Raw genomic sequence first — 15,534 nt, 5'->3', positions numbered from 1 at the left:
GCTTCAGAAGTACCATCCATCCTTTACCAAGTTACAGCAAATGCAGAATATGGATCATGCAGCCTAACCTTCCGGCAAATTATACAGAAGGACTATAGTTTGTCTATATTTATATGAGTTATCCAATGAAAATAGCAGTCACTTTACAGAAAAGGAGAACTATTCACTTTAGGGTTGCATTTAATGGAGATTAAACATTGTAAAAATATAGGCAATCTTTTTATTTACATATATATTATGTCTCTCAAAGCAGGTTCTCACAATTTTGTAACAGAAAAACTATTTTTAACACTTTTGTACGCAGGAATAACCTTACACTTAAGGTTATTTTACCAATATGCACTGGCCAGCACTATCCACGACTGTAATCTCTTGCAATTGTACACATGCAATGTTGCACAAGTGGCCAGCATGTGAATTCTGTTGAGTGATTCTGCAGAGTGCAGAATCTTAGCTCCACAAGGATCTGTGCACTACAATGCTCAGATTAAGAGTAGGCTAGTTATGCAGAGCACTAGTTGTGTTTGTCCTGTAGATCTATTAGAGGGGCGGGAGTGATGAGGCTCTAACTCTCCTTTCCCTCAGAAATGGGACTTTGGGTGTCTTACAAATTAAAATGATTATGATCCAGTTTAAAGTATACCAGAGGTCAACATTAACATTGTATCAACTTATTAACAATATTAAACAATTTAAAATATACTTAAAAGGGATATAAAAACAGTTTTAAAAAGTAGTACAATTAAAACAATGCAGCAGCCTCTTAAAAGCCCTTTTCTTAAAAAAAAAAAAACCCAGCAACATTCAGTTCTCTTAACAGGACCTTAAGACCCAAGTAGTTTCATAGCAGGAGATATAGTCTGACAGTTTGGCTGAACCAAAGCCACAAATGTAGGCCTACCAGTACATAGGATAGTGTCTGGAAACAGACTGTTAGCCAGTGGAGACATTGGAGTAGGTGAATTATATGATTTCTGGCACCAGCCCCAGTTAACACTGGCTGCAACTGCCTACACCACATTAAGTGGTGTAAACAGTCTTCAAAGGCAGCCCTGTGTGTAATACATTACTGTAATCTGAATAGGATGGATATAACTAAAGCATGTGTCACAGCAGCCCTATAAGAATGGGCACAATTGGTGCACCAGGTTTAAGCGTACAAAGGCACTCTCGGCCACCACAGAAACCCGGGTCTCCAAATTTAAAGCTGGGTTCATCAATACACCAAAACTGTGACTCTGCATCTTCAGTTGGAGTGTAACACCATTCAGCACAAACTGAATTCCTATTTCCTGACCATGTTTCAAATGACCGGGAACATCTGTCTGGTTTCTTAATAGTTATTCCAAATCTTATGCAAGATACCTGTGTTGTGATTTTCCTAAAGTGTTTCAGCTGCAACATGAGAGAGGGACCAAAACCTGAATTCATCATGTTCCAAAGGCAGATACTCCTGTTTCTAAAGAGATCTTCCTGAAGTGGTATCAAAGAAAATCTGATACTCCTTTTTTTATGTGCTTTCAGAGTTAAAGACAGAGGAGGTCATAACTTGTAATTAATATATAAATCACTCAGAAACAATAGCTATGTTTTGTAAATTGCAACGAAGGTATTTGCAACATACAACATCCCCCAAAGTGCTTGATATAAGAGAAATAACACAGAGTAAACAGGTTCAATTTTAGCTGTCTTCGAACAACAGTAGAATGTTTTCCTGTAGTAATTACTGACAACCTTGTACTACAACTCTTACATTAAACATTCTGTATAAATAGCATGCTTTCAGAGCAGAATTTCCTTATATCCCACAAAGCAACCACAAGGGACTATGTGTATTAGACACTACGGTCCTATTTGGAGAGCTCTGTGCAAGATAATTTAAAGCATTTGAAAGTATGTTGCTTTATTAGAACATTGCTTGAAAATAATGATTTAATAATGTGCAAGGTAAACAGTGATTATCTCCATTAGAAATTATTTTTCCATCACTAGTATTATGCACAATGAGGTTTTTATGCATCTTTTTGAACAGTTCATCCCTAGAGAAAGTAGTACATGTACCTGATAGTATCAGTGCAGCAGCTGCTTTAAAACTAGAAGTGTTTTCAGAAAGCCAAGATGACCCTGGTATTCTTGTTTCTCTTCAGTCTTCCAACGCAGTTTGCAAATGACTTCAGAGTGTAACTGGTGACATCCTAGATCAAACATAAAAAAGAGAGAAATAAAAGTTGGAAATAAACCAATGAGTTGTATAGCCCAGCTCCTCCTTTTGAAGACAACGGAGGGTTACAGACCGCCGAAAAGCGGTGGCCTGCACCCGCCCCTTTTCCCGCTGTATTGGGGCCTCAGCTGCCAGACTGGCAGCCTCCGAGGCCCTGATCCGCCGCTTTGCAGGCTGCGGGGAAGCGGCAAAAGGCCGCTTCCCGCAGCCTGGAAAGGGGTGTCCTTGGGGCTTCAAGCCCCAAGGACACCCCAACAGCAGCGGGGACTCCCAGAAAGGGGCTGCTCGGCCCCTTTCTGATTTGCGTCGCTGGTGCAGCCAGCCCCTTCCTAACCCTAGTACGCACTCTGTGCGTACTTTAATGGCGGTCTGTAACCCACCTATGTTAAACTGCTGGGACCTATGCATCCTCCAGAAGTGTTCTATCTGCCAAAATAGCTTAACTGATTGTACTTTGGTAGGTAGATAGCTTTTCTCAATTGAATGCAAAATAACTGCACAGAAATCAGACTCTTGACTGTTAATATATTTGTAGCACCCATGCTTACTGAGCAGTTCATTATCATTACTCCAGTGTAAAGCTGGTACAGGATTACTGTCTTAATATATGCATAATGTAAGGTGGGGACAGCTCAGATTTAGGAGTTATGTTTATATTTTAAACCTTCTCAGTATTCCTTCTCAGTATCTGCCTGGAAAACACTTCCTAATCTTAAGCAATAGTATCTACTTTTTATATCAGTTTATTGGGTCCATCATGAGCCACCACAGCAAGACTCTGCCAAGGGTGGCTTTCTTTTCTTTTCCCCATCTGTCCTCTTGCACAGCTATAGTTTACACCATCACTGGATAGTATAATACACAATCACTGGATACTATAATAAATGAATCTTTGGTCAAGTACAGTGGTGTCAGTATATAACAAACACACATAGGAGGCACCATGTTGGAGAGAAGCTTAGCTGGAAATGCTTCATGCCTTGCTGAGTACAGATATATATTAAGTGAGGAATGTGTCAAAAGCTCCCACTGATGCACATTCCAGTCATAAGTGTACTACCCCAACAGTTGTATTTTAAAGAAGTACAGTAATGCCATGTTCTCTTTTATGGGTCTTCTCAAATTAGACGGACAGCAGCATTTCAAAAACGTATGTGGTTATGGGCTTGTCAAAAACCTATGGCTGCCAGCAGGTAGGGGATAGTGGAGGTTAGGGCATATTTAAAAGACAGCTTTTAATTGAAAAGGTTTAGGAAATACTAGTTTAGCATTTCATTTAAGCTGTAGTTTGAAGGGAAAAAACCTCAAGTGGTTGCAACCTAAGGGCCTCAATATTGTTAAAAAGGCATATGACAGTAGTGCCTTTTAAAGGGTGTGTTCGATACAAACAATACAATTATGGCTTTAAGAATTTATCCACATATACCCTGAACACACCTATTCTCATGGGATTTTGTGACGCTAAGTCAAGCTGGGTCACGTCTGCTTAGTATTTGGACAAAAAAAAAAACACCAAGGGGATGCCAAGGATATCTAGATAGTGCTAGAAAATAATTCTGCCTGAAATCCTGGATAATGGCTGCCAGTTAGAATTGACAGTACTGGTCTCCAGATGGACCAGTGGCCTGACTCTCTCTATTCCTACATTTGTCTGTTTTTTATTTAAAAAATAAAGCTTGGGGAAATGGGAATTCAGTTTGAAAGCCATGGAGTTTTAAATAGCACATTGTTCCTAGTCCATTCCATAGAATTATTTGATGTCACAGAGCCCTAGTAGAGAACAAAATGATGGGAGGAGACAATAAATTATAGTTTAGGGAGAACACAGGGGGCTGTGATGCTGCCACTATTTTAACCCATTATCTGAAACACATTTGTTCTTCTTCTTGTGTGCCTTCACAAGTCTTTTTTTACTTATGGCAACCCTAAAGCTGACCTATCATGGCATTTTCTTGGCAAATTTCATCAGATGCCCTGGCCAGCCTCTTAAGACTGAGAGTGTGACTTGCCCAAGGCTACCCAGTAGGTTTCCATGGCCAAGCCAGGATTCGAACCCTGGTCATCTCCAACACTCAAACCACTACACCATGCGGGTTCTCTATAACACATAGTTTCCAAACACTCTGAAAGTGTGTTTGTGTCAATCCTTCCCTTCTGGAGGACATTTGATAGGGAATCTTTTCCTTCTTCACTGTGTTGTGCCATCCTTGTTGTGGGATATCCTCCTTTGCAGTTCGGACATCTGGTCACCCTGCTCCATCCCTTCACACAGAGGGCACTTCTGCCAGATGTCCTAACTGCAAAGGAATACAAAATGTAGGACCTCCAAGAAAAATGTAGGATGTGGCCCAATGCAAAAGCTTTAAAAGCACCCATAAAGATAATTCATGTTAGTCAAGGTCAAAGTGGAGGACATTTTGGAATTTCTCCAGGACAGAAGGCTGAAATGTACCAAATGTCCTAACTGCAAAGGAGGACAAGGGCATTCAAGAAAAATGGAGGATGTCACTGAATAAAAGCTAAAAACACTCATAGAAATGTGGCTTCATGCTTTTTACATTTTGGAATTCCTCCTGGAGAGGTTGACATGTAGGACAGGTCCTGGAAAAGGAGAACCCCTGGTCAGCCTTGGAAGGAGGCTCTTAGACAAGGGTCACCAGATGTCCTTTTCCAGGACACATCCTCAATTTCAGCCTTCTGTGAGGGGAATTCCTCCATTTTGAGCACATCTAAGCAGCATGCACTTACATTCATGAGTTTTTTTTTGTTTTTTTTTTAGTTTTTATTTGGCCAAGCCCTCTATTTGTCTTGAATGCCTTACATTTCTCAGTGTCTTGTCTTCCTGTGTGGTTAGGACATCTGGTCACCCTGGCCTTGGTTGTGTGAGAGGATGGAGCAGGGTGACCAGATGTCCTAATAACTGCACAGGAAAAAAATGTAGGCCATTTCAAGAAACAAATATAGGACCTGCCCAAACAAAAAGCTAGAAACTCCTAGAAATGTAAATCCATGTTTCTTAGTCCTGCTCAAAAACGGAGGGCATTTTGGAATACCTCCTGGAGAGAAGATTGAAATGGAAGACATGTGTCCTGCAAAAGGAGGACACCCCTGGGCACCTTGCCTCAGGGGGTGGTCACCAGATGTCCTAACTGCAGAGGGGGACAAGGCACCAAAAATGTAGGGCATTCCAGGAAAAGTGTAGGACATGACCAACAAAAAAAGAGCTAAACACACTTTGTGCTGTTCAAAAATGGAGGAAATTTTGGAATCCCTCCTGAAGAGAAGGTTGAAACAGAAGACCTGCCCAAATAAAAAGCTAAAAACACTCCCTGGAAATCTAAATCCATGCTGCATGGCCCTGCTCAAAATGGAGGACGTTTTGGAATTCCAAAATCTTCAGAAGGCTGAGGTGTGGGACACATCCTGGAGAAAAGGAGGACACCCCTGGTCACCCCTGTGTGAGGGGATAAGCGTAGGCCCTTCGGCTCCCTCTGCGGTGGGGATGAAGGGATTTAGTCCTCCATTTTGAGCATCACTAAAAAAGCCTGTAGCCTCTTTGAGACTAACTGAAAGGAAAGAAGTTGGCAGCATGAGCTTTGGTAGACTTAACTCCCTCAGATGCACAGAGATCTTGTAGCACCTTTGAGACTAACTGAAAGGAAGAAACTGGCATGAGCTTTCCAAGACTAAAGTCTACTTCCTCAGATGCATTTGGTGGAGTGGAAGCCAGGATAGAGACACATATATGCCATTGGTATGTGAGTTGTGCGAACTCAAATCCTCACATTATACCAATGGCAAATATACGTCTCTGTCTGGCTTCCATTCCAGCAAATGTGCAGCATGAGCTTTCGTAGACTTCTGTCTATTTCTTCAGATGCATTTGGTGGAGTGGGAAGCCAGGCAGAGACATATATTTGCCATTGGTATAATGTGAGGTGCCAATTCAAATTCTCATATCTTCACATACCAATGGAAATGTATGTCTGTGCCTTCCGCTCCACCAAGTCTACGAAAGCTCATGCTGCACATTTGGTGGAGTGGAAGCCGGGCACAGACAGCCATATTTGCCATTGGTATAATGTGAGGGTTTGAGTTAAAATCCTCACATACCAATGGCATATATATGTCTCTGTGCCTGGCTTCCAGTCCACCAAATGCATCTGAGGAAGTAGACTGAAGTTTAAGGAAAGCTCATGCTGCACATTTGGTGGAGTTGAAGCCAGGCACAAATGTATATTTGCCATTGGTATAATGTGCAAGTTTGAATGACATCTTCACATACCAATGGCATATATACATCTGCTTGGCTTCCACTCCACCAAATGTGCAGCATGTGCTTTCGTAGACTTCATTCTATTTCCTCAGATGCATTTGGTGGAGCTGGATGCCAGGCACAGACATATATTTGCTGTTGGTGTGATGTCAGGATTTGAATTGACATCCTCACTTTATACCAATGGTGTGTGTGTGTGTGTATATATATATATATGTGTGTGTGTGTGTGTGTGTATCTGTCCCTGGCTTCCACTCCACCAAAATGCATCTGAGGGAGCAGACTTTAGTCATGGAAAGCTCATGTTGCCAGTTTCTTTCAGTGAGTCTCGAAGGCGCTACGAGGTCTATCTACTGGTTCTACAAACACACGGTTCTGTGTTTGAATTCTGTCAAAGGGGATGTTTTAGGCGCTTTGTTTCCTTGCTCCGTCGAGTGAGGCTTCGCTGAGGTAAAGGAAACAGGACAAAACCGTAGGCCGCATGACCCTAATGGCGGCGGCGGCGGAGGAGGAGGAGGAGGGCTGCTAGGCCGCCTTCTTCCGCGAGGGAAGCCGGCGCTTCCTCCTCCTCCTGCTCCTCCTGGGAGGACGGGGGCCAAACGGGCGGCCGACGAAGCGCCCTCCCCTCCCCTCCCTCCCCTCGTGCCCGCGCCGCGCGCCCCCGGCCCCTCTTTATTTATTATCCCTTCCCTCCCTTCCTTCTCCGCGAGGGGCTCGTGCCCGCGCCTTGCGCGATGCAGTGTGGGAATGGCTGTGGCGCTGGGGTTGGCTGAAAGAGGCGGCCAGCAGTCGAGGTTTAATGTCCGCCATGTTGGCCGCGGCGGCGCCTTGAGGAGCGGAGCCCGAGCGGCGGCGAAGGCGAAGGCGGCGGCGGCGGAGAGCCCTCTGCGCCCGGACCGGACCCGCCTCGGAGCCCGCCCCGCCCCGCCGCGGGAGCCCCGCCGCTCCCTCCATGAGAGCGCTCGGCGGGGGCCGGCTGCTCTCGGCTGCTCGCAGCAGCGCCCTCGCCCTCGCCGCCCTTCCCTCGCTCTCCTCAGCCGCCATCGCAGCCGCAGCCTCCGACGACGACTAACATGAGCAAACTGTCGTTCCGGGCCCGGGCGCTGGACGCGTCTAAGCCGCTCCCGGTCTTCCGCTGCGAGGACCTGCCCGACCTGGCCGAGTATGCCTCCATCAACCGGGCCGTGCCGCAGATGCCCACGGGCATGGAGAAGGAAGAGGAGTCGGTACGTGATGCTCGGAGAACCCTCCCGCCCCGACGGGCCCCGCTCTGCGCAAGCACAAAATGGCCGCCGTCCTCCTTCCCCCGCGAGGCCTCCCTCATGCGCCCTTCCCTCCCTCAGAGACACAGGGGCCTCCAAGGGCCCTCGGGAGGCCCTGGCTGCCCTCAGAGCGGCCCCCGAAGGTGTCCCCCCCGTTTTCGCTTCCCCTCGGCCCCCGAAAGGCACAAAGGGCGTCACGTGACGCGGCGGACGGCCGCCATTTTGTGGCGCCTCTGCTTGGGGCTGGGCCTTGGCTGCGGACTGTCGTCCGCGGGAGCGCGCGCGGGCTCGGGAGCGAGCAGTGAGCGGGAGCGCGCGGGCAGAGCTTGGCTGCGTTGGCGTTGTTGAAGTTCCGCCCCTCGGGCGCTAGGTGGCGCCTGTGCGCTGGGAAGGAAGTAGAAAGTGCTGCTGCTGCTGCTGCTGGCCATGTGCTTCTCGCCAGGCGTTACGCGTGGCGCCATGGTCTGGGAGTTGGGCTTTTTTTAAGGGGGCTCTGGGGTCCAGGGTTCGCTTCCCTCTCTGTCAGCCTCAGGGGAATTGCCAAGAAAACCCCCATGGTAGTTTCGAAGTGGAGCTTTGGTCCTGACAACAATGTCACAGTCGAGACACTGAACACTAGTGGTTTGAAACCCGTTGGGTGACCACGGGCAAGTCACACTTTCTCAGCCACAGGGGAATAGCCAAAGAAACCCCATAATAGGTTGGAGGTGGAATTATGATCACAGTAACTGTCACAGTTGTGACTGTGCCCCTGGATACTAGTGGTTTGAAAGCCACAGGGTAACCCCCAGTAGGTAACCTTGGGTGAGTTTCACACTCTCAGCCTCAGGGGGATGGCAGTGGCAACCCTCCCCCCCAAAAACATGCCAAGAAAACCCCATGATAGTTTGGAAGTGGAGTTATGGTCCTGACAACAGTGTCACAATCGAGTCTTTGTAGCGCTCCTGATCGCTAGTGGTTTGAAAGCCACTGGGTAACCCCCACTAGGCAATCTTGGGCAAGTCACACTCTCTAAGCCTCAGGGGAATGGCAATAGGAACCTCACCCCTGAATAAACTTGTCAAGGAAACCCCAAATTAGGCAAAAGTGACTTGAAGGCACACCACATGCACATACACATCTCCTGCATGGCAGTGGGTTGGACTGGATGGTCTCTTCCAGCTATGGTAGTCAGTTGAGGATGCCCATGTGCTTGTGGCTTGGTTTGTGTGGCATTGTTGGACTTGGGGCTCTGGGTGACTTTGGGCGAGTTGCACTCTCAGCAATGACAACCCTCCCCGCAAACAAATCTTGCCAAAATAGGTTGGAGGTGGAGTTATAATCCTGGCAATAGTGTCACAGTCGTGGCTAAGTAGTGTTCACAAATACTAGTGGTTTGAATCCCAGTGGGTGACTTTGGGCAAGTCACACTCTCTCAGCCTCAGGGAAAGACAATGGCAAACCTTCTCAGAAGAAAACTTGCCCAGTGATAGTGTTGCCAGAAGTCAAAAATGAGTTGGAGGCACACACCCCTACACACACACACACACAAAGTTGAAGCTGCCCATGTTGTTGCTGGGTTGGCAGTGTGTTTTTTGGTCTGGGCCAGAAAAGCATTGTGGGGGATTGAGTGTAAGCACTAGAATGGTATCAGAGAGTTAGAATCCTAGATTGGAAGATACCCCCAAGTGCCATCCAGTCCAACCCTATTCTGCCATGCCAGAAGACTAATGCACTCTTGACAGGGGACCATCCAACACAATACTTAGTTGCAGGGAGATTGTCATCTTTCTGCCATATATTGCAAGTGCTGGCTAACTATCACCACCAATGGGGCTTGTGGAAGCTGGGATATCAGAGACACTCATTGGCTAGTATCTGTAATGACCCACACAAGATATAGCTGCCCCACGGATGGTACTGTTTCATAGAATCATAGTGTTGGAAGAGCCCACAAGGGCCATTCAGTCCAATCCCCTTCCATGCAGGAAGACATAGTCAGAGCACTGCCAACAGATGGCCGAATGTACTTTTATGAAGGAATTCTGGCAAGAGACGGGTTGCAACTCGTAGTAGTTGATAAGAATGTATTTCCTAGTAGTCTTGCAAATATTTCTGGAATCACAGATTTGGAAGAGAACATAAGGGCCATCCAGCCCAACCCCCTTCTGCCATGCAGGAAGACACAATCAAAGTATCCCTGACAGATGGCCATCCAGCCTCTGTTTTAAAATCTCTAAAGAAGAAAAGTCCATCACACTTCGAGGGAGTGCGTCCCACTGTCCCACAGCTCTTACTGTCAGGAAGGTCTTCCTAATGTTGTGGTGGAATATCTTTTCCTTTCCTGTAGTTAGTCTTATAGGGTAGCTGAAGGATCTTGACATGAAAGTAGAAATAAAGGTGGTGTGATTTCACGTCATTTCTGACTTGTGGTGACCTTATCATGGGGTTATCTTGGCAAGATATGTTCAGAGGAGGTTTGCCATCCCTGAGGCTTAGAGAGTGACTTGTCCAAGGTCAGCCAGTGGGGTTTCATGAGCTCTCAGAAGTAAACATACCTTGAAGCATTGGTACACAAGAAAGATAAGGGGAACCAACAGCCTGTAGGCCATGGTGGGGATGAAAGTTATTTTCAGGGCCCCATAAAACCACCGTGAAGCCCCACGTACTGTGAGGGTGTCTCCTGCTGTTCATCTGGCCACAAGCACTCATTTTCTTAGCCACGTCTTTCAGTAGTAATGGCAAGAAACTCTTGCAAATGCACATTCTTTACATTTGGAGGTTATAACGCATGAAGCAGTTGCTAACATCCAAAAGCTTTTTGACTATGTGCTGTTTCCAGTCCAAATAAAACTGTTTTAACTGCCCCATGCATCAAGTCTATGGAAGTGCATCCTACCATCTTCTCTCATTCATTTAGTTTCAAAGGTACTACAAGATCCCTTTGAATTTTCCAGACTAACATGGCTATATCTTTGATATAACTGTTGTACAAAAAGAACCTCTTGTCACTTTAGTTGATGACATCTGATTCACCTGCATTTGTCTCAGGAAAAAATAGTTTAAAATAAAGCGGACCTGAACAATTTCACATGTATGCTTTGAGTGAAAAAGTCCATGTGCTTGAAAACTTTCAGAGCATGTGACAATAACAGCTATGACTTGAGCACAAGTAAGGTGAAATCTCTGGATTATGAACCATAGCACTAATTTTTGTATTTTAAAAGGATCTTACATGCTTAATATAATAAACTAGGATTGCAGAGCAGAAGGAATTGTTTGCCTGTTGTTGAAAACAAGTTTGACCTGAGAGGTCTCCTCACTTTTGTATCTTATTTAAACCATTAACTTTGTATAAACTTCTGAGCATGGAGATTAAGTTTTGAGTCTACAAACAGAAGACAATCCCTTTTGTCTAATCTATTCAGTATATTGAACAATATGTTCTTGGGTTTTTAAGTATAGTCTGTACAATGCGGGGAGATAATGCAATATGAACAGCTCACTTGAATGACAGATTCTTGAATTTTAGCAATTTAAAGTACTTGAATTGTAGCTGTATGTATTAAGGTGCATGGAGATACAGAAACTTAATTTGTAGGAACTTCTACAATTCTAGTTAGTATCCTATAAAGTTCTATGAATGTATGGCTTGTTGACTTTTTTAAAAAGCAGGATTGCTCTCATTAAATACTCTTTTCCAGAGAAAATTCACAGGATGTTGATGTTAACATTGAACAGTACAATGGACCCTTGTTATACGCTGGGGTTTGGTTTCAAGATCCCCCATGGATAACAAAATCTGTGGGTGCTCAAGTCCCATTAAATATAATGACATAGCAAAATGGTGTCCCTTATAAAAATTGGAAAATCAAGGTTTGCCATTTGAAATTTATACTTTTTTTGAACATTTTCAAACCGTGGATGCTTGAATCCATGTACATATAAAAAAACTGTGTATAAGAAGGGCTGACTCTATTGTTGATTGAATGTGATGCAACATGCATTTAAAGATTATATTGTGTTCCATATATTTCAGTTATATGTGTTTTAGTGTGATGAATGCTAACATAATGCAAATTCTATTGAAATACTGAATGTTGGTATGATCTGATATATAGATCCCAGCACTAAAGCTTGGGTATCAGTTGTGGGGTATCAGCCTTTACTTAAGAGGCTGAAATGGTAAACATGCAGAGGATTAAATTGAAAAGAAGTAAAAAGATCTATTGTATTTTTATTCTGTTTGAGCCCCAGGGCCTGAGACTGATATTTATGAAATTCAATTTCCCTGCATTGTAGTCTTTTGCCAGACTTATGAACTTTCCACCTACATGGTTAGGTACTTCTGAACAAGAAGTGATTAGGAAGTCACTAGACTTCTGATTCAGCTGTCAAAAATCTCACTTCTAAGTAGGGCTTACTTCTGCCTGATTGGTACAGATTGAGTCTCCCTGCCACTATTTCAGAAATTTTAGAGTATTTCAGATTTTGGAATTCTGGATAAGGGATACTCAACTGGGGCAAGATTGCAGTCTAAATTGACAAGATGTGTAGAGGTGAATGTACCTGTGGTGCTTTTTAATTGATGTGTATTAACCAAAACAAAGAGGCAAGGCAGGGAGACCATGGTAATTGCCAGAAAGGGGGAGATATGAGTCCATGCTAATTGTGGGAAAGTTTTTATTGTTCTGATGACTGACACATCAAAGAGATGAATATGGCACAATGATATATTCTAGAATGACTGTTTTATATGATATTCTTTAATAAGTGGCTTGAGAAGTAGCTGAATGGGAATCTGTGGTCCTCCAGATATTATTTGATCGCTTTTCCCATAATACTCAACCAGTGGTTGCATTGACTAGGGCTGATAAGAGTTGCAGTCCAGCAACATTTCAAAAGTCATGAGTGCTAAAGACATTTTTTCTGCAGCCTAGATCTATTCGTGCAGAAGTGCTCACATGGGATTGTTATGGTGTAAGTAGTGGGCCATAATGACTGCATTAGTACTTGAGAGCATGGAACCTCATAAGATTATTTTCATAAGATTATTCTGATAAGAAAAAGAGCTTTTGTTGAAAATAAAAGTTAAGTAATCAGCATAGCTATTGGTAGATGGCCTAGTGTCATAATTTGCATGATCATAGAAGCAAAACGGTTGAGTGTTCATATTGTAGCACCTTTTGAATGGCATTGAACATGCAGGTACTAATGTGGCTGTTTCTATAGCAGTATTAATTAATAAGCTAAACAACGAGTGGCAATATACAAATTGGATCTTGGAAAATGTATAGGACAAATCTTTCCCCACCTGCCAAGAGGAGCTCCTGGAATGGGAGTTTATAGTTTTGTGACTTTACAGTATAGGAATTTCATGAGTAGAAAGGGTATAAAACACATTTTCCTCCTCCATCATGGTGTTTTCCTGTTGGGTAATATAGCCTTAATGATCTGTTAGTCCCAAACTTGAATATACTGTATAGGTAAAGAGTGGGAGTTTTGTATTTAAAACTGAAAACAGGCATCTTTCTATAATGCAAGGAAGCTCTCCTCCCATTGCACTCTTATGTAGGATAACTGTCAGGAACTTGAGGAAGCTAGTGTCTTCTTTTACCCTGTGCACTGTGTGTCTTCAGGGGAACATTTTTAAAACTGACATCCTAATGGTTATGTTTATATACAAATGATGTGCCTTGTTGCTTACTGTGTATGGATAGAGTTCTGATGCACTCATCTTGATCAATCCTCTCTGCATACGAGTGTATAAAACTAACCAAGAAAGAATAGCTTATTTTAACATTTGAACATAGTATACTGATTTGTTGTTTACTCCAGAGTGAACTAGAATCAATGTTTGTAACCGGGAGCAAACAGATTATCTGCACCACAGTTTTGCTTGTTCATAATGAATACAGAATCATGCCTGATAGTTACATATGAATTTGACCTTGGTGCCTTAAGTATTCACAAGCATACTTTTTCTGACTTCTACTTTTTTTTAGAATTTTTTTTTAGCAGGGATGAGAAATTGCTAATTACTGGTCCCATAATCCCTCACCGTTGTCTGTGTTGGCTAAGAGTGATGGGAATTGCAGCAGAACAAAATTTGATGGGCCTGCATGTGATTCAGTGAATACATATCACAAATCCATGATAATATGACTCCAGTTCCTCCCTAGTTTTTAAAATTAGCTTAATTTTTGATGAAGATAGTCAATTAACCACCTATTAATTTTGTCAGAATAAATTTTTGTACCCTAACATTGACAGAATTGATTTCAGAGAATGAAGGCAGATGCAGACTGGAAGTAAATAGTTCATGTTAATTTACCAATGTCATACAAGAGATCGAATAGCTTTATTTATTGTTTTTAATATAAATTGATTTATAGAAAAAGAAATGATACTTATTATCAAGTTCCTTACTTTGTTAGGAATTTTGTTTCCTACTTTGCTTGGATTCTGGCTTTCTTCTGAGTACATTAGAATATTGACAATATAAATTGGAGTAAAGACAAACAACAACAGTAAATATAATCTTAAAAGCTGCTTGATCGTGTAGACGTAGGCTCTAACTGAATTGTTTGAGACACCTGTATTTTTGTTCTGGGGCTGAGGTAGCAATGAACTTCTTTGGGAGTTATGAAAAAAGTGGTTGTAGTATCATAAAGGTGTGCATAGTGATGTCATTATCTATCTGTTTTAAGCAAAGCAAGGCAGCAGAGTTCTATAATCATTGCCATCTCTTGTTGTATTTATTTATCTTAACATTAATGTTTTCCATGAGCTTGACTTCAGTTCTGCACTTGAATTGATCTAGACAGCTGTGTCTCTGGAATAGTAAACATCAGCACTTGGTTTCTTGTCTTGCAATCAAATGTTCCTGTGTTGAGTTGTCTTAACTTGAACCAAGTCACTAATTAGGGCAGGAGTTCATCAGGTGCTGGTGATAATAATCTGGTTGTTACACAGAGAGCAAGGCAAATAGTACATGAACCCAACAGTGAGAGGAAAAACACCTTAAATAGGCAGATAGAGGGGATGGCCCATTGGGTATCTCTACACTACACTAATGCATAGAACATGGGAAATAAATATGAGAAATAAACTCTAAATGAATTGAGGTCTCCAGGACCAGTTGGAACTTTATCCAAGAGTGTTAAAAGAACTGGTAGACGTAATTGTTAGAACCACTGGCAATAATCTTTGAGAATTCCTGGTGAACAGGAGAAGTCCCAGCAAATAGCAGGAGGGCAAAGTTTATCCCCCCTCTTCCAAAAAAAAGCAGGGGGAGGGCTAGTCAGCTTGACTTCAATACCAAGCAGATTCTATCAGCAGGCAGTCTGTAGGCACTTAGAAAGAAATGCCATGATCACTAACAGTCAATGTGGGTTTCTGAAAAACAAGTCTTGCCAGACTAATATATTCTCTTTTTGATAGAGTTACAAGCTTGGTAGATAAGGGGAATGCTGTAAGTGTAGTGTATTTTGATTTCAGTGACACCTTTGACAAAGTTCCTCATGATATTCTTGCAAAAAAATCGCTAAAATGTAGGCTAGACAATGCAATTGTTAGCTGGATTTGTAGTTGGTTGACTGGCTGAATCTAAGGGTGCTCTTTATCCCAGAGAGAAGTGACTAGTGGGGTGCCACAGGGTTCTGTCCTGGGCCTAGTGCTACTCAACATCTTTATCAATGACTTGGATGAGGGAATGGAGGCCATGCTTATCAAATTTGCAGATGACACCAAATTAGGATAGGTAGCTTATACCCCAGAAGAGAGAATCAAAATGC

At 43.2% G+C, this 15,534-nt stretch overlaps 2 protein-coding genes across 3 annotated transcripts in view; one reads left to right on the top strand and one right to left on the bottom strand.

Moving 5' to 3' along the window:
- Positions 1-7,658, bottom strand: part of LOC149310011 (uncharacterized) — a 235,216-nt gene extending 227,558 nt beyond the window's left edge. The window contains exons 1-2 of the mRNA XM_089533474.1: positions 7,571-7,658; positions 2,062-2,195 (exon numbers count right to left, since the gene is read on the bottom strand). The gene's annotated coding sequence lies outside the window, so the exon portion shown is untranslated. The remainder of the gene's footprint in view (positions 1-2,061; positions 2,196-7,570) is intronic.
- The window catches only part of LOC149310010 (enhancer of polycomb homolog 1), a 72,716-nt gene that overhangs the window by 13,656 nt on the left and 43,526 nt on the right, over positions 1-15,534 (top strand). Inside the window, exon 1 of one of the 2 annotated variants that reach the window (XM_089533482.1) lies at positions 7,209-7,723. The exons of the other annotated variant lie outside the window; for it this stretch is intronic. Within the exon in view, the coding sequence (XP_089389608.1) occupies positions 7,571-7,723 (153 nt within the window). The 5' untranslated portion in view covers positions 7,209-7,570. Of the gene's footprint in view, positions 1-7,208; positions 7,724-15,534 lie in introns of those variants that run through there. 2 annotated transcript variants of the gene reach the window in all.

The sequence above is a fragment of the Sceloporus occidentalis genome, unplaced genomic scaffold (assembly GCF_023333645.1).
Source record: "Sceloporus occidentalis isolate IW3139 unplaced genomic scaffold, rSceOcc1.0.p SCAF_7, whole genome shotgun sequence".
Classification (NCBI taxonomy): domain Eukaryota; kingdom Metazoa; phylum Chordata; class Lepidosauria; order Squamata; family Phrynosomatidae; genus Sceloporus; species Sceloporus occidentalis.
The sequence above is the reverse complement of the archived record's forward strand: the minus strand, read 5'-3'. Positions and strand labels throughout refer to the sequence as shown.